The 18,575-nt window shown below is 40.9% G+C and overlaps 1 protein-coding gene across 1 annotated transcript in view; it reads right to left on the minus strand.

The window, feature by feature from the left end:
• Nucleotides 1-18,575, minus strand: part of PHACTR1 (phosphatase and actin regulator 1) — a 294,138-nt gene that overhangs the window by 29,377 nt on the left and 246,186 nt on the right. Inside the window, exons 10-11 of the mRNA XM_058832069.1 lie at nt 15,275-15,483; nt 13,646-13,802 (exon numbers count right to left, since the gene is read on the minus strand). Coding sequence (XP_058688052.1) covers nt 13,646-13,802; nt 15,275-15,483 — 366 coding nt within the window. The remainder of the gene's footprint in view (nt 1-13,645; nt 13,803-15,274; nt 15,484-18,575) is intronic.

Genomic DNA, 18,575 nt, shown 5'->3' on the forward strand with positions numbered 1-18,575 from the left:
GAGACATCAGAACACTGCTATACAATGCATTACTGGAGATCCCTGGTGCTGTATAGATACCAGGCAGCACCACTGTAGGCTATCTGGGATGTTTGCGAGAGGACCAAGCTCCCAAATCCCCCAAGTGAGGAAGAAAAATAATTTGCTGATTGTTGTCTCTGGATTCACCCACAAATAGAAAGTGTTGAAGGCAGATCTTAAAGTTTTGCTTCAGATAGTTAGAAATGGAGAAAAGAGCTATACAAGGGTGCAGGGACACTGAAAACTCTTGGAAGGAAACTGGGACTCTGTTTTTTGGGGTTTTTTTTTGCTGTGTCAGAGATGGACTGAGGGGATGGGAAAGTGCAGGGTTGAGAGAAATGCTTATTGAAGGAAGCTGGGTGTATGGAATTGATTTCCTTGTGAATGCAGCATGTCTGTGAGATGTTCTTGTTTAGAAACTGAGTCCTGGTAACTTTTTCCATAGAGCAGAACACAAGGAGTTTGGTCACAAGAGCTAATCCCACACTCTCTTGAGACTGAAGTAAGCTAGAGATTCTTACAGTCTGCATGTCATAGACAGGCATTTTTCAAAGCTTGTGACCTAGCTAAATTGTCTCTGCTGGCACAGTTATTGTGCAATAACCCAGATCAGAAGAAATTAATCAAACATTGCAGCAGAATAGCTTTATGAAACATATTCATAGAAACCTTAGGCTGCAGAGAGTGAAGAGAATCATGATTTGGGGAAGTCTGAGACAGAATCTGGCCAAAGGCACACACAAAAAAAATAGCCAACAATGTCATACACTTCAAAAACCAAAGATGTTGCTAATATACATTGACACTGTCGGTTCTTTTGATACCTTGTGCTATTGCAGAATGCTGAGTTTGGCAGAGAGCTCTGAAGCCCATCTGATCCAACCCCTCTGCTCAAGCAGAGGTGCCTAGAGTTGGGACTGTGTCCAAATGACTTTTGAATATCTTCACAGAGAGGAATTTCACAATCTCCCTAGCCAACCTGTGACAGTGTTTGGTCACCCTCAGAGTAGAAATAATGTTCCTGATGTTCAGAGGGAACCTCCTTGTTTTGTTTCTGCCTATTGCCTCTGGTCCTGTCACCAGGCCCCACTTAGGAGAGCCCTGTCTCTGTCCCCACTGTACCCTTCCTTCAGGTATTTATACACCTTGATAAGATCTCCTGAGCCTTTTCTTGTCTAGGCTCAACAGTTCCAGCTCTGTCAGCTGTTCTCCATAGGGAGGATGCTCCAGTTCATCATCTGCATCAACTTCATGGCCCTTCATTTGACTCTCTCTTATGCCCATATATCTTTTCTACAGAAGAGCCTTGATGATCTTTGAAGATCCCTTCCAATTCAGAATATTCTGTGATTCTGAGCTGGAAGTGGACACAGCACCCCAGATGTGGCCTCACAGTAGAGGGGAAAGATCACATTCCTTGGCCTACTGGCAATACTTTTACTAATGCAGCCCAGAATACCATTAGCCATTTTTTCCCCCCACTAAGTTGCTGGTTGATGTCCAACTTCATGCCCATCAGGACCCCTTTTCTGCCAAGCTGCTCTCCAGCTGGGTAGCTCCCAACATATACTGGTGCATGGGGTTGTTCCTTCCTAGGTGCAGCAATTAGTGCTTGCCTTTGATGAACTTCATGAGATTTTTGTCAGCCCATTTCTCCAGCTTGTCAAGGTCCCTCTGGATGGCAGCACTATCCTGCAGTTCATCACCCATGTCTCTCAGTTTGGTGTCACCAGCAAGTTTGCCAAGGATATGCTTTGCCCATCATCTAGATCATTAATGAAGGTTGTTAAAGAGGACTGGACCCAGTACTGACCCCTTGGGGTGTACTGATAGTTACTGGAGTCCAGCTAGACTGAGTTCCACTGAACAAGCCTCTGGACTGGATGGGTAAATGGATTGAAAAGTCCAAATGACTGGGCCCAATCTTGGACACCTGAGGAATTTTATGGGAGACATAAAATCTCATTTTTACTGAAAATCTACACAGACATTATCTATTACTCCCTGGTTGTCCACCAGGTCAGTAATTTCACAAGTTCATCACATTAATCATGCATGACTTGCCCTTGTGAATTCATGTTGACTACTGATGACTTTTTTGTCCTTTACGTGCCTGAATATGGTTTCCAGGATTAGCTGCTCCATCACCTTCCCAGTGATGAATGTGAGGTCAACTGGCCTATAATTCCCTGACTCCTCTTTGAATATAGGAATGACATTTGCTTTTCTTGTCTTTGAGTATTCCTCACAGCTGACATGATCAATCGAAGAAATATTAAAGAAAATAAGGATGGCACTGAATCTTTAGTAATGCTGGGTCAGGTTCATCCTTTCATTTATACTTTTATGCTGAATAGTGAAGCAGCACTGTTCTCTGGAAGATTTTAACACATGCCCTAATTGTTAAAACATAATATGTCTTGTGACAAGTGCACAGAACTGAGAGGAAGGCAAGGTACAGTGATGGGCAGGTGGGAGAATCAAATCTGAGGCAGTCAAGTGTGCAACCATCAGGAAGGATGCTGAGACAAGTGAGCTGTCATGCCTGGTATTCCTCCACTGATGCTTTGCATTTCCTCATCACTGTTTTGATATCTGCTCCAAAAATCCCTCAGATTGAGGCCAAATTCTGCACAGTGTCTCTAATCGAGGTGGGGTGGCGGGAACTACCAGCATTACTGAAATACAGTGAGAAATAAGACTAAAACAGACTACAGACTCTGAAGAGAGGAATTAGTCAAAACAAAGGGAAATAAAAGTGGCTCCCAAAAATCTGTCATATATGATGGTTTTCAGAGGCAAAAATCATATATTTCCACCACTGAGCCTTTCTTAATCTGTCATGTCACATTAGAAAACATGATGGAGCCCTTTGCTGGCATTAAACAGTACAGTGCAAAATATTGGCAGCTCTTTTAACTGCAGTAGAGTATTAGATTTTCTTTGCTAGTCTAGTCTGAAGGGGAAGATGAAATAGATGGTGGAATATCACATGGCTCTATGATGCTTGCAATGGCCCAGGTCTCTGTCTTATCTTTTATGTCTGCTCAAATAAGGGAAGGCTGAATGGTTCTGGCACCACCTGAAGGTGAAGGGCATCAGGCATTTACAATTTGTTGTTAAACAGGAAAAGGTAGAGCCTCAGGGTGTGTTCTGGCTTTGGAACATCAGCCACTCCTTTCCCTGGACATAGCAGAGGGAGGTTTTGGGATCAGTTTGGGAATCCCATGATAGGGAGATGTAAAGGCACCAAACCTCTTGTCAGAGAAATTGCTCCCCACTTTGAGACTGATGTGCAGTTTCAAACAAACCACTTCCTGTCAGAGGGGCTGCCTGCCCTCTTTCTTCTATAGCTGAACTTTGGATATTAAAGCTTTCCTGGGGCAGGGAAGTCCTTGAATAGGGGCACAGAGTGCTCTGGGAAAGCCAAAATTGGAGCACAGTTTGGGTAATCCAACTCTCCAGTGCAGCCAGAGGCTGAAGGACCATGCTTCCCATGCTGCTTGCAGGTTTAACTGGAGGTGGGTCAGCTGATGGGGCTATGAAAATCCCTTCATGGCAGATGACCAGAGACCTTTCTCTGTACCTCTGTACTTCCCAAGGAGGGAGTTTACTCACACTTTACATATAGCAGCCTTCCAGTACCTTAAGGGGGCCCACAAGAGAGATGCAGAGGGACTTGCCATAAGAGCATTGTCACAGGACAATGGTGAATGGGTTTAGACTGACAGAGGGAGGCTTTAGATAAGGTATTAGGAAGAAATTCTTTGCTGTGGGGATGGTGAGGTACTGAAACAAATTCTCTGGAAAATGGTGGATGCCCCATCCCTGGAAGTGTTCAAGGTAAGGCTGGATGGAGCTTTGAGTACCGTGGTCTAGTAGGAGGTGTCTCTGCCAATGGTAGGGAAGTAAAAATCAGATGGTCTTTAAGGTCCCTTCCAACCCAAGCCATGCTATGATGACATGAATCTGAGACCTCCCTGCATGCTCCCCTAATGGGTCTGGGTGCACCCAAGCCCCCATCTGCCACCCCACCAGGTAACTGATGTCCCTGAGCCTGTAGAAGAGACAGGGCCCCAGTCCAGGAACCATGACTTTTCCCCACTGAAGAAGCAGGCTGGTGCCTCTGCAGACCCTGATGTTTGAGAACAGAGTCCCTGCTTGTAAGGCTTTTAAATCAAAGCCAGCCAATTGCAGGGAAGCAGGAAGGCCATTTTTGTCTTGATTACTTCAGTAAAGAAAACTGTGAAGACTTTTCCAGCATGCTGAAAAACGGCAGTATTCTGCAGGATAAACAGTCTAGCCTGACATTATAGATGCTTGCTCATTGAGCAAATACAATGTATTGAATGCTTATTTTATTAATTCTTCATTTACCAGTAGTGTTGCTGCCTCCTGAATTCAGGGATGTCAGTGAAGAACCAGGTTTCTGAATTAATCTTGGTGCTAATGTGCTTTCCCTGTAGTTCGCTGGTTTGTTATTTATTATCAGAAAGACAAGTAATGAATATTACAGTCTGCACACTTAGGGACACATTGATGTGGTCTACCACATATGAGAACACTTCCTCTTCACTGAAGTTATTAACACAAATGGTAATTTCACACTGTCAGGTCTGAGGCTAAGGACTTAGTTTAATTCCCACATATGGTCTGTGCACGGCTTGTGAATCCCACTGCACTGGAACTGGGAGCATAATTCTTATCCAAACCTGCCTCTAAAAGATTGGTTGTAACTTTTCTGCACATATGCAAAAAGAGACCCCATTCATCTCTAAGTGATCCTTTTGTTAACACTATGTCTTAGAGAAAATGTTCAAATGCAAAATTCCAACATTACATGATTGTACCAGGTGTAATGGCAAGGATATTTGCTTTTTTGATACATTTGTCCAAAAGACAGTCCTACACAAAACAAACACAAATATTAAACCTTATTTATTCCTCTTCAGAAAGTCCCCTCTGTTTACTCACATACAATAGCCTGCACATGAAACTCCAGAGTTTCTGGATGTAGATGGATGACCATGCACACAAGTCAGACTTACTCCTCTAGCAGTTCTCCTTGTACTCACGGTAATGTAAATAGTATGTTCCATAGGGTACATATATGAACACATACATAAACACAATTTTTAAATCCTGACTTGGATCAGCTTTCAAATACATGTTTGACTGTTTTACAAGGATTCCTTCCATTAAATCTCCTGCACATGTGTTGCTAAGTAGGCCATGATATACACTGAAGTGGAGGGGAAATGCAAATATAACTTCTGAGAGAGGTTAAATATTTTGCTCCAAAAGCAATTTCTCTATTTTACAATCATCAGACTATAAAGAGAAATTTATTCCTGCCAGTCTGCTTCTTTTATCTTGTACTCCCACTTGATTTGTTTCCTTTACAGAAATTACAAGGTCATCCAAGCTAAGCAACTGTTGTGCTTGTGATTAACTACCTACAATCAGGAGGTAAAAAATATGAAGATTTATGGTTAGATTTTTTTAGAGGTGGAAATCTATAAGCTAGTTCTTAATGGAGCTGCCCTAAATATGTCAGTATTAACCAGCAAAAGAAAAACCCAACAAATAAACCACCTTAGTTTTTAAATCCAGAATATAACATTTTTAAGCAGTTACTCCCTTGCTTGTGTTTGTTTCACCTATTTTTATTAACGCCATTCTTTTACTCAAAAGAGAGTGCTGCACAGACTCCATGTGGCCTCTTGTTTACTGTATAAATAAGACTATTTCTATTACCAAAATCTGTTATTCTGTTAGTGCTACAAGCTTTATTTATAACACCATGAATTATTTTGCCCAGCAGAGAAATGTGGCTTCCTCTTATATAAAAGCTGACAGTAGTTTGACAACTAAAAGCAGAAGTGCAATCAATTTGGGGCAGAAAATGAATGATACCACACCCCACTGGAACTGCAAAGGAAATTAAGGTAGATTTAATATATTTGTCTCAGCTGTGTTGACAGCCTGAATTAGACCTCAAATACAGACAGTGTCAGGGGGGTGAAGAGTATGGGAAGCATGAATGGGAATTTGTAACCCCATTTTGCCTCAACTTCTGTAGAAAAAGCATGGAAGAAACAGGTTTCAATGACAGGGCAGTATGACTTGCACTGTTTCCACAAGAGCAGAAACAGGAACAGTAACAGACCCCAGAAAAAACAAATTCCTTCCTGGGCTGGTGACATTTCTGATTGAAATGAACTTTGGACATGATGAAAACACTTTCCATTTCATCAGTAGTCACACAGATGCCTCTGGGGAGATGTAGCCCTCAAATGCCACTCCCTGCTGTGTACCATTAAAATAATCCCTCTCCTCAGAACAAAGTTCCTCCTTTATAGTAGCATAAATAAAACGTCTCTGTATATTTGGAGCTCCATCTTCTAACATGGAGAGACACATCTGCCCAAGGACAGACTATATCTGCTCTGGAAGGTTTTGCTTCCATAAATAACAAAACATCTGCTGGCCCTAGCTGAGCAAAATTGATGGGGGCAGTTTCATCCCATGCCAAGGTGGAGCTGCAAAGGTTAAGGACACTGTTCATCCCCCAAACCAGGGAGTGTGTAGGGGTGATGTGTTTTGTGGTGACACTGTCACGTCCCCTTTCCCTTGATTGCTCCACTGACCTTTTGCCATAGCAAATTACTCAGACAAAGCAAACTCATGCTGTTAGCTATGAAATGCAGAACAACCATCAAAATGATAGTAATAGCATATCATGATGTTAGGCATGCCTTTTTCTGTGATGAATTATGACATTAGCCATGGAAACTCCTCATACAGAGAGGTAAGTGCAAACCGTGCTCAGAAATGAGGATCCCTGTCCTACTGAAAGACAGCGTTAGATGTGCAAAGAGATCTTGGTAATGGGGTGGTTTTTTGGAGGTACACAAATGTTGCTGTCAACGAGAGATTGTCAACTAATGGAATGTTCCAAAGTTCATAGGCATGTATGCATTTTTTGAGACATCAACATACCTTAAATAAATAAACAAGCAAACAAATAAATAAATAGATGTGTGCATCTCTTTCAGTGGCTTGCCTGAGGTTGGAAAGCTGGTGGAAGATGCAGCCTTCTCAGAGTATTTTAACTAATTAAAAAGCTGTCTTTCCTTTCAGCAGATCAGAGCTCACCAGGACACTGATCACAGAAAAGAGGGCTGTCAAGGGCCTTGAACACCCATCTCCCATCTGCACCAATGCACAGAACCCAGACCAGTTCTGCTCAAAGTATTTATTCCCTGCGCTTGAGCCCAGATGCATAATGGCAGCTCAGTTTCAGCTCGTCACCCATAAATAATCACCTGCTTTTCCTGCCTTCCTCCTGATGCTAAGGGCAATTTTGATATCTCCCTTGTGGCTTCTGCAAATGAATAGCTTCCTCATGAAGCAAAATTAAAAGGGGAAAAATGCCATTCTCCCTAGGTACCATTGCAGCCGAAACTGGGGCTCAGCCCTTTGCACTTTTTCTCCGTCATCCCCATTCATGTATCTAGTGCTGTCACATTGTCCCCTCTAATCCAGGATTTAGATGAGCTTGTTTACCACAATCCCATTTTCCATGTGATTTATCCCCAGCACCCTGCACACGAAGAGACAAGCTTCACACACATCCGCGCGTGCGTGCTGCCGTCAGGGATGAGCTCTTGCTTTAGGCACTTGCTTTACTCTCATTAGTGGAAGCTAACAATAAGTGTGAGAATTGCAGACGTCAAACGTAATTAGGAAGAAATTATTTCACATTACCCAGCAAAATGAAGTCTTTGAATAAAGCCTAATCCTGCTGTCTGCCCATTCTTTTTTATCCCTAAATGACTCGGAGATAGGGAGGGCACAAAATTCCCTCCACAGCACTGGATGGGGACCAACCACAAGGAGATTCAGCCATGCTCAATGGGGGCCATCATGCTGCCATCCTCTGGCTGAATAAACCCTTCCCTAGTGGGACTGCAATGCTGCTTAAAGAATTAACCATTTCAAAAAGCTGAATCTCTTCACAGCCTAAATTCTCGTAAATAAAAATGATTGCTTCAAACTATTCAGTCCCTTCAGACCTCTGAAGGAACTGCTGTGTGTTTCAGTGACTGTGCAAGCCTTGCAGATTGACCCTTCCTCAGTACTGGTAATCTTTGTTACCTTCATGGTGATGCTGGAAGTCCAATCCTCTTCCCAAACTGTCCAATTTTTCTACTCTTCTTTCTAGTATTTGATAGGAATGAGTCCAGAAACCTCACAGCAGCCTCATGACATTTTAAAAATCAATGACAATTTTTTATACTTGTGGGAATTCACCAAGTTAATTCCATCACAGGATTTCTGTTTCTAAGCAGCATTTTTCAGCACAGCTGAGGAAGACGTGGTATTGACCAGGATATGTGTAGATTACCTTTCTCAACAAGGTAGTAGGTGACCACCATCTGTCAAACCTGCCATTCCATAGAGTTTTATGACTTCTCATGCTGTGTTTCTCAGTCACAGACGTCTTGGTATCATTTCCAAAACATCAATGGGACTATAAAAACACATCTAGCAGGTGTGCATGTCCAAATCTCAAGTGTACTTATTTACAGCCATATGCACACAGACAGCAACTCTGTGATCTATTGCCTCATGATCCTTGCAATATACTATTTGTATTGCTTCAGATCACAATTTTCCACTTGCTGGTGTAAGGACAGTACCCCGTAAGGTATTGTAGTGAATAAATCTAGGAAGATACAAAAAACAATGCAGAGCACTACTGTATATCTGGCAGAGAAACTTGCCTCTAATTCACTGCTTTAAAGCCAGCAGAACATACATAGTGACACACCCAGGATTCAGTCAAGCAATTGGAAGAGCATCTCTCAAAGTCAGGAAAGAGGCAATAGGTAGTTACTTTCTTTATTTGTTTCTTATTTCCTAGTTGGCTAATGCACAGGAGGCTGCTTCCCCACCTCATCTCTCTTTGCTTTCACACTGGGCATGATAAATATGACCCCTACAACTAACAGCTTTTGGCAGCAGCATGGCACAAACTCTTATTGGATTGCAAAATCTTACTGACTTGCCTGTGGCACCTTCCAGTGAAGGGTAGCAGTCCCCTGACAAGCACTACTGCCAGTGGACAGACTTTATGTGTCTCCTCTGCCTCCAGAGCTGCAGACAGTGGGTAGGAGTGTGCTGATGAGACAGACATTAGGTTGACCAGTAATAATACTGTGAATATCAAGAAGTTCCCTTAACACTGATTAATAACAACATGATGATAGCACACTGGATCACTGGATGTTTTGTGTTATTAGATCATCCAATTCCAGCAGGTGGGAGAAGCCAGGATGGAAACAATCAGGGAAAACAAATAAATACACTGTATTCTTGAAAAGCAGTGGACTAAAATCTCAGTTTTAATACTCCTGTATCTAATTGCTAATGAGCACCCTCACCAGAGTTGGTGGGTTAAGGGACTGAAAAATACTTGCATGCTTTAGAAAGACCCCCATGTCAGAAGTATGGCAGATCAGACAGTCTAAAGAACACACTGTCTCAGAGTATGGGGGAGACTTTGTGAAAGACACACAAAAAAACCCAGGTCTTCCCATTCCAAGAGAGTACAAAGTCTGGTGTTTCTGTGAAGGGCTCTTGTGTTTACCAAATATGTTGATTGAGGAAGTCTGTGTGGTCTTTGACGACCAACATTTTGATTCTGTGGTGAAAGAGAAGTGCAAGGACTGGCACTGAAGCACCTCTCTCAGTACCAGGGGACACTCCTGCAGTCTGTGGGAGACATGCAGCTCTGCTGTCCATCACCCACCAGTGCTGGCCCTCCTTTTCACCAGGGCTTCCTAACAGGCCTTTATCATTGCCCTGGGAAAATCTCCATGCTCACTGTCACAGCCTGGGTATGCCCCATTCCTCTCCCCGTGACAGCAACTGAAAGCTAAATCCAAGTCTTCCTGGCTGCTTCTCTAACTGGAATAACAGGGAACCTGTGCTTCCCAGCAGGTCCAACACAGTCAGTGAGACAGGCAGAAGAGAGACATCTGTCTTTTTAGTCCCTCTCTGTGTAAATTTTCAGAGCACTGTTTTTTTCTCTGTGCTCTCCTTTCTCTGTACTTTCTCTGTAAGACAGTTCTCCTGTCTTATGGTCAGACATGCACACTTCTTGAGCAGCTGTTAAGCTGTGCAGGCACCAGAGGGATAAAATGGAGGAGGAATTAGGGAGAAGCTGAACAGAAAAAAAAAAAAAAAAAAAAAGAACATCATACCCACTTAAAGATTTACTTAGCACAGAAGGTTTGCATTTCAGAGTAGAAGATAATGGAGCTGCAGAGGTTTTTAGCAGACAAGAACATGGCCTCCAGCATCCATTTCCTATTCCCATGCCACATGTGGTTTTGAGCTGAAAGTTCTGCATCTTAATTCACTATTTTTGCTCCTTGCTTCATGGGAGATGTCACATTTTGGAGTAATCCATTCTGGTTTGGTTAGAGGAGGAGGTCTTCTAATTAATTGCTGTAATCAATTGCCATAATTGCTATGTAAGGACTCCTCAGAAATGGTTTACGGTGCAGCAGCCTATTCATGTGGCTGGAATTCATATGATGTAGAAACTCCTGCCTTTGCTAGGACATATTTTGCCACCTTGGGCAAGAAGCTCCATTTTTGCTTGGGTCTGCATGTGCTGAGCCATGACACAGGATGAAGACCAGGGAAGCACAACTTCACAATTCATGTGAAATGTTTCAATGACAGGCACAAAGAATTTCTCTCATGGCTGAGTGAACACCAAGGTGTGTAGTAGGCCAGGTCCTCCTATAACATACAGTCCCTGCAGCCTCACCCTTACAATTGGCCTGGTGTAACTCAAAGCACTATTCTCCCAGCACGGGAAATGGAATTCTGCTGTGGAATCTCTCTCTCTTCCAGTTGGCTGATGTAATACTCAAGTCATAATAATTTTCTGGGAATAACAAGAGGTTCCAAACTACATTTAAACAAGATCTGAACAGACCTTTCTGAGCCAAACTGATTCCCAGTGCAACTCTAATAAGGCTGGAGGAACTGCACCTGGGATGATTTTGGTCACACACAATATGTCAACGGCCAATCTCAATATGCCTGGATAGAGGCATCTTTGAAAAAGACATTCTCTTTATAGTACTAAATTCTGATCTGCCAAATGTGGCAGCCAATGAGCTCTTCCAAATGAAATACTGTGAGGATTATGCATAAATACTGAAGTACCCTAATCAGCCTCTTGGTGAAAATTAATTGATCCATTACAGACAATAACTCTGTGCTGAAGTTTTTATTCTGCATTTTTTACTTCTGTAAGTAGCATATATGATTTGATTGGCTGGATATTTTAAACCCTAGGGGACCATTGGTGGAGCAGTACAAATCCCTCTGAAATCCAAAATTGCCAGCTGCAATTATAGTCTGCATCTAGCATCTTCTCTAAGGACTATAAATGCTTCACTACTTTAATTTTGGTTGGCATTTGCATCACTGTGTGACAATTACCAAGCAACAGCAAAGGATGGATTCAGTAATAAAGTCTGGACAGTAAGGAAATACTGTCCAAATTGAAATATTCTCTCTATTTTAACTTAATACTCATCAGTTTATGCACATGGATATATTGCATTTAGATATAAAGCACTGGTAAGACAAGCACCTTTCCGTTTTGCTGCTGAAATGTCTGTTGCTTCTTACATATTAGATATAAGAAAAATTATTTTCTCCTCGTATTTCATGATTATTTTCAACTACTCAAAAGGATGAGATACTAAGTTGTAAATACTACTAATTTAAAGGTCAGACCGGCAGCTATACCACTCCAGCTAAGGCTTGTGGAATTCTACCATTTTCAGTGACGTTACACTGATATAAAGCAGGAATGAAACAGCTGTTAATCAGCTCAGCTGTTTTTTTGAACTCATATATACACAGTTTTAACTATTTGAAATATTTGTGATTGACTTAAGTCCTAGCTATATTAGAAGACAAAATCAGGCATTATAGCTCAAACTGTTAAACTCAAATTGTCAGAGATACAATTGGGGAAACAAAAAACAACATTATGAGAATATCGGGCTTAGAAAGGAAGAGTTTTGTGTATTGCCAAAAATAGCTTCTTTTGTGAAAAAGGCATATGCTGAAAAAATATTGTTTAGCGAGGAAAAAAGCAGGTTTTGGAGAGGTGAAAAATAAAATACTTATAATGAAAAAGACCTGGGGCACAGTAAGCTGTGCAGAATCAATGTTTGTAAATGACATCACTTTCCTTCACCAGCCATAGCTGGAAAACTTCAGAAAGACCTAAGTAATTTAGGCAAATGGGTGACAGTGATAATGCTGCTTAATGTCATTGCAAGGTCAAGCAGTGAGATAGGCTAAGAGACAAACATTTAAATTCTTCACATGCTTCAAAAAGGTTCAAATTTAATCATATAAGCACTGGGACCTTGCTGTCCTGTGCTGTTCTTTGGGGCCCAGAGCTCCATTGCAGCTACAGTCTAACAAGGCTGGAATAAAGCTGAGTAAAGACTGAACTCAAAAATCACAGTACCAACAACAGTGCAACACCATCTTACATATTTTGGGCATGTTTGCTGAAGCCCCTCAACAAGAAAACTGAAGAATTGGAGTTCTGGAGTAGGTTGAGTATGATCCAGCACAAAAACTTTCAAAGACAGTTTGGAAAGGTGTGGTTAGTTTATTCCAAAGAGGTGATAAACAAGGCCATGAGAGAAAAGTAAATGAATTGCTGAAAGTGGTATTTACCAGGAGCTCCTTCCTGTCTCCATAACATGGTAGCAGTGTTTCCCCCTTATCCACCTACCCCCAAAATAAAAATTGAAAACGTACAAGAAAATTCCCAACAACTGGTTGGCCATCTCCTTGTGGTTTTCTCACTGGAGAGCAACTAACAGCACTCACCAGCTCTGCATACCACCAAGTTGACCATGTAAGAGGATTAAACTGATTACAGAAATCATGCCATGCACATAGAAGGTTCTTAGACAGCTCTATCTAACCTCAGTTTACTAATTCTTGTCAGAAATCCTCCACATTTAATGGCCACCCCTTTATACCCCATGTAATACAGAAAACCAGAACAGCTGGTGAGTAACACTGTTATGAAGAAGGTGTTTAGACAGGGTCAATCTGTCCAACCTCACCCAGTGAAGGACTTAACCTATTTTGCACCAGGAAAAGTCTCATCTACCCACAGGAGGTGCAGTTAGAAGAGAAAATTATACCTCTGACCTTTGGCCAAACTAATAGCTTATAAAATGGCACCTGCAGCTACAGTCCAAAATGTTATCAAAGCTGAACATTTTCCAATGATGCACCAAAAAGAACCAAATTCATGTAGCTCATACTGATACTTAACCAAAGGTCCCATAGCATATGCCAGGAAAATGAAATGGGGAGTTATATGGGAAGCTTTACTGAACCAGAAACAACATATATAACCATTTTTTCCTCTCCATGGCTTTTCCTCTTGAACATTGTAACTAAACAGATCTCAAATGTTTAAACACTAAGAAAAAAACTACATCCCACCACATATTTCCAAAAGCAAGAATTAAAAAAAAAGTTTCTCTCTTACCTTGTTAGCTTTGTCCCAATCTGCTGCCTAAGTTCAAGCCTCTCTTCATCAGTCTGCATGGGGAGGATATTCTTTTCTTCCAGCTCTCGCTTGGAAGGCCTGTTGCTTAGTTTGATTGCTAAAGAGTCTTTCCTGCAGAGTTTCCTTGCCAGGGGGCCTGTGGGAGAGAGGAGAGGGTCTGCCAAAGGAGGTGTCATCATTTCATTACAGCATGCAGCTGGCAAAGAAGTACTAGACAAGGGACAATATGAGGCTCTCCTTTACACTGGTATGAACTATGGGAAAAGGGGTGTAATTAACTTCATGTGCTCAATTAACCTCAATTCATATCATAATAAGGAAAAACTGAAATTTGTATGTATACAGAAAATAGAAATTAATATATTTCTCCATAGAGGGGAATGGAGAAGAAGGGCTTGTTTCAGAATTGCTGGTAGCATCTGTAGCTTTCTGTAGTACAGTATTTCCACATAATGGAATGAAAAATTCAACCTCAGAGTCTGGGCAGGCAGCAGAGCCACAGCATGGGAAAGGAGAGGGGTATCTGAATGTCTCATGCAATGTAATATCAAGACATCTAAGCCAGCACTAAAAGGAATCAAAAGTCAATCAGAAGCAGCATAAATCTCTATGCACATTAACGAACTGCTTCCCAGGCAGTGACAGTGGCAAGGACCCTAAAAACCAGTGGCCTTTTATGGCTCAAATTTGCTTTCTTAGGCTCATGTCCAAAGCAGTTTGAGCAAGGAGAGACACAAACACATGAGAGGTTTTGGCCTCTGTCAGGAGAGTGTGAGATAGTTCAGTTCTGTTTTTAGTTTAAGAGCAAACACTCCTTAATTTCACTTGCATGGTAAGGTGGGTTTCTGAGGGGATGAAATATGCCTGGTTCAGAATCTTCTTTCTGTGTGTTTTAAAAGGGATGTTGTTTGATTGTACTGCTTCCAGTTTTCAGAAGAAAAGAAAGCCAAAGGCCTGGAACTTCAGTGTCTAGGATGACAAGCAGTTGTCATATATAAAATACTGTATCTTATCTTCATGGGACAGTCCTACAATGCCACACTGAGGCAGGAGTTTAGCTTCCTTACAGATGTCAGGAAGGCCACAGGTCTGTAATAGTGATATGACTATTGATTAACATCTTCTTATCTGAGCTCAATCCTCTGATTGTGACCCCTTTCAAAGCATGTGCACATTTATGATTACAAAATGATTTAATATTGACTATATATAAAAGCTCTAATTCTCTATGTGTGGCAATTATTTCATCCTCCTGAAGTAACTATTGACATGATCTTGACTTAAGCCAAAGATAGGACTTCTCTTCACCATGGGCATTTGGGAAAGTGAATCCAAAAGCCAATTTGTAATTGAACCAATATAAGCCCAAATCTATCATTTGAATTTAGTCTGAGTGCTACTGAGACAGGAATTCATGTATATTAGTGAAATCACTATAAATTCATACTGTTTGTTATTTTGAATTAGCATCCCCATGTAGTCAAGTCCTGAGAGATGCAAAAGCCACAGCCAAGAGACAAAATACACAGACCTTGTATTTTCTTTGTGTATTTCAAGTTCAGAGCAAAAATTAAATAAGTGAGAAAAGAAAAATGGAATGAGTCTTACTTGTAAATAATGAGTTATCCTCCTCTTCATCTTCTTCTTCTTCCTCTTCCTGCCTTGGATAGAGGCAGGAAGAATCTTCATAGTCAGTTTCATGAGGCACATTTTCTTTATTGTCATCGCATTCGATCACAACAGTTGGCACTTGTCTCATGTCTGGAAGGCCCCCAGGTCCTGTTTTTGTAACACTGTCACTTGAGTGTAAACCAGAGCTGTTGGGAAAGAAAAGCAAATAAATAAGCTAAAGGAAACAGGTCAATGAAAGGCAGAGTTGCTTCTCTCACTGTATATAGGAAAGTAGTGGTCTTTCATCCCTTTTTGAGAAGAAACGAGAACAGAATGATTTTCAAGACTGGCAAGACATCTAATGGGTTTAAACTGAGTACTTAATAGATTTAGGGTACAACACTTATTAGGGAGAGGTAGGACAGCATGCAGACAGAAATACTGTCAGCCAGGATGAAAGCACTAAAGATCTGGGGTAAATACTTAGTGACCAGCTACTCAGTGGTGAGCACACCTTCAGCCTGGTGTCTGTGTGACCTTTCTGCTGCTATGCAGACAGCAAGGGGAAAATGTTTCACCTGAGTGCAAAAGGTGGAGTAAGACTGGGAGGAAGGAAGGATAGGGACAGACTGTAGGGGATAATTGTAGAAAGACAGAGGGAAAACTAGTGGCTTGCACTAGTGATGAGTGACTTGAGAGGATGGCAAGTGCACAGCTCTTTGACGTGCAGGGGAGTGAGCATGTGAAACTGGGCTTGGAGAAAAGAGACTTTGAGAGCAGGTGAGAGTAACCAGGAAGTAGCTAAAACCTGGGAGCTTTGTTTGCTAATGGCACAGTTATGTGGGGGATGACCATGATGATATCCCTTGTCCTGCCCTAGCTCTTTATCCAGCTTGGTGCTGATGATCAATCAGAATTAGCACTAACAGCATATTTCTTTTGACACAGGTGTGATTGATTATTTTCTGCATCTTATGAGATTAAGACCTGTGGTGAGGACTGCTACTATCTAGCCCTGTTTATGTGTTGAATTCAAAGTCCTTTACCAAATAACATATCATGTAAGGAAATGGGAACATCAGGAGGTGAAGATCAAGTTCAAACAAAAAGTGAAAGGAAAAGCCAGACACAGTACCATGTTTCCCAACCAATTTTTATCTAAATAGTTCATGTTGCTTTTCCAGTATGAAATCTGAATGAGAGACTGGCAGGCAAAAATGGTGGCAGCTCAGGATTACTTGTAAAACAGCAGAAACTGCCCTCTGACTGAAATCCTGGCTGATGCAATAGCTCTACGAAAAATGGGCAACATTTGCCTCTCTATGTCAAACTCCCATTTTACTTTCCAGAAGAACACAGGTATGAAAGCAGATGTGCTGGCCACGTTGACTTCGAGGCACACAAACTTGGATCTGACAAGTATTGAGTACCCTCAATTCCCTTGAATATTTTAGCCTAAATACCAGAGGTGTTCTGTATCTTAAATAAAATGTATTCTTCTCTTTAAAAGATTTTCTACAGAAATCTACTGAATCTACTATCTTCAGCTTGAAATACTTTGCTTTCTTCTAACCCAAAAGTTAGAATGGACTCTTAAATGGCTGCCAGATAACATTCCAGGAAGTCTTTTAAAATATAGTTCTAGGAATATAATGCTACTCCAAATATGCTTAGGGATTAAAGAGAAGAAAAGACTTCAGATCCTGTGAACAAACCATACCATGCTGTTATCATCATCTTCAGCTTCAAAAAAATAATTTTGTTAATTCCAACATGTATTATTGCAGACTAACCAATGAGATGCAGAGCTTTACTAGAAGCCTTGAAGAGAGAAACTTGATTTTCTTAGTGATAGCCCATGTTTTGTACCACAAAGTAAGAGAGATTCATGAAGAATTGGCTTGCAAATTTTTGTATTGAACTTCAATGAGTTTGACACAAAAAACTTTATCCCAGATGCAGTTCAGAATTCATCAGCTGAATTCTCATAATGACACATCCATACGCTACAATCTTTAAAAACGTTGAACTAACTATAATTCGTTGAAATGCTTTCAGAATTTTTATATTATGAACTTCATTACATCCGTTTTCTCTGTAAGGTAATTTATGAGTAAGTCTTTTAAAGAGGAAAGAGAGGAAATTCAAAAGTCTGGAATCAAATTTCAGAGAAAAACTCCAATATTGTGAAGTTCTGTTAACATTGCTAAAAAAAGTACCCAAAACCTGCAATTGCAAGCACACAACCATTCAGTTAATTTTAAAACAATACATACACAGAGAGTAAGTACAAATTCACTAAGCCCCTTCTGAAGTACAAATGAAGGGAGGAAGAAGTAGTTCAGCATCTAGGACTATATGTTGCATCCTTATTCTGTGAAGGATGTAGCTTCTGGATGCATCCTTTTGTGTGTGTCCATAGGGTAGCAGATATCAAAGTGATCCATCAATTTAGGTTATTGAGCAGATAAGAGGGTGGCAACAAAATTTACAAGTTACCACGGAGAATTTTTATTTGAACTAGTGATCTAGAAATAGGCAGCTTCTCATCTCATTGTAAGTTTTCTGAATCATCCACTTTCTTGATAATACTACTTTCTATTTTAAGCCCCTCATTTTTCCTAGTGTTTTGTGTTGTTCTTGATTAAAATCAGCCCTTTCCACAGCAATTTGACTAAATCAGCTGTCTAAGCAAAGTGCTTATGAAATACATGCAGTACTGCAGTATACTTCAGAGACAAATCAAGGTCACTGGATATGTCCATTGCGTATAAATGACTCTGGGTCATTAGCAAAACTCCCACATGGTCAGGTGGTCTACACCACAAAATTCTCAGCACTATTCACCAAAAAGGACACTATTGTTTCAAAAAGCCCATTTTAAAACAGTTTTGTGTTTTGCAACAAAATTAGAGAAAAGAGCTACAGTTAAGCAAGCACTTGTTTAAAGAAGATCTTAATGCATGGATCTGAACATTTCATAGCTCCCTAGAACAAGAGCTTGCAATTACTGCTGCATCATCTTTACATGATCAAAACAGCAAAAAAGTTACACCACTATAGCTTACAGTGTTTCTAGTGAGAAAATACTCTAATGAAAAATCACAATTTAAGCATATAAATGACTCATGGTACAGACAAAATAAAGAAAAAAAAAAGCTAAATACTTCCTGTAAAATCTAGTGGGAAAAACCTGCACACTTCTAGTCTGTCATGCCAGGCCCTTTAATTGGGGAATAAAGAGTTACATTTTTATTAGAATGTTTTCAGATCCACAGTACACTTTTCTGCACTTAAC

Source organism: Poecile atricapillus, chromosome 2 (assembly GCF_030490865.1).
Source record: "Poecile atricapillus isolate bPoeAtr1 chromosome 2, bPoeAtr1.hap1, whole genome shotgun sequence".
In the NCBI taxonomy this organism is placed as follows: Eukaryota; Metazoa; Chordata; class Aves; order Passeriformes; family Paridae; genus Poecile; species Poecile atricapillus.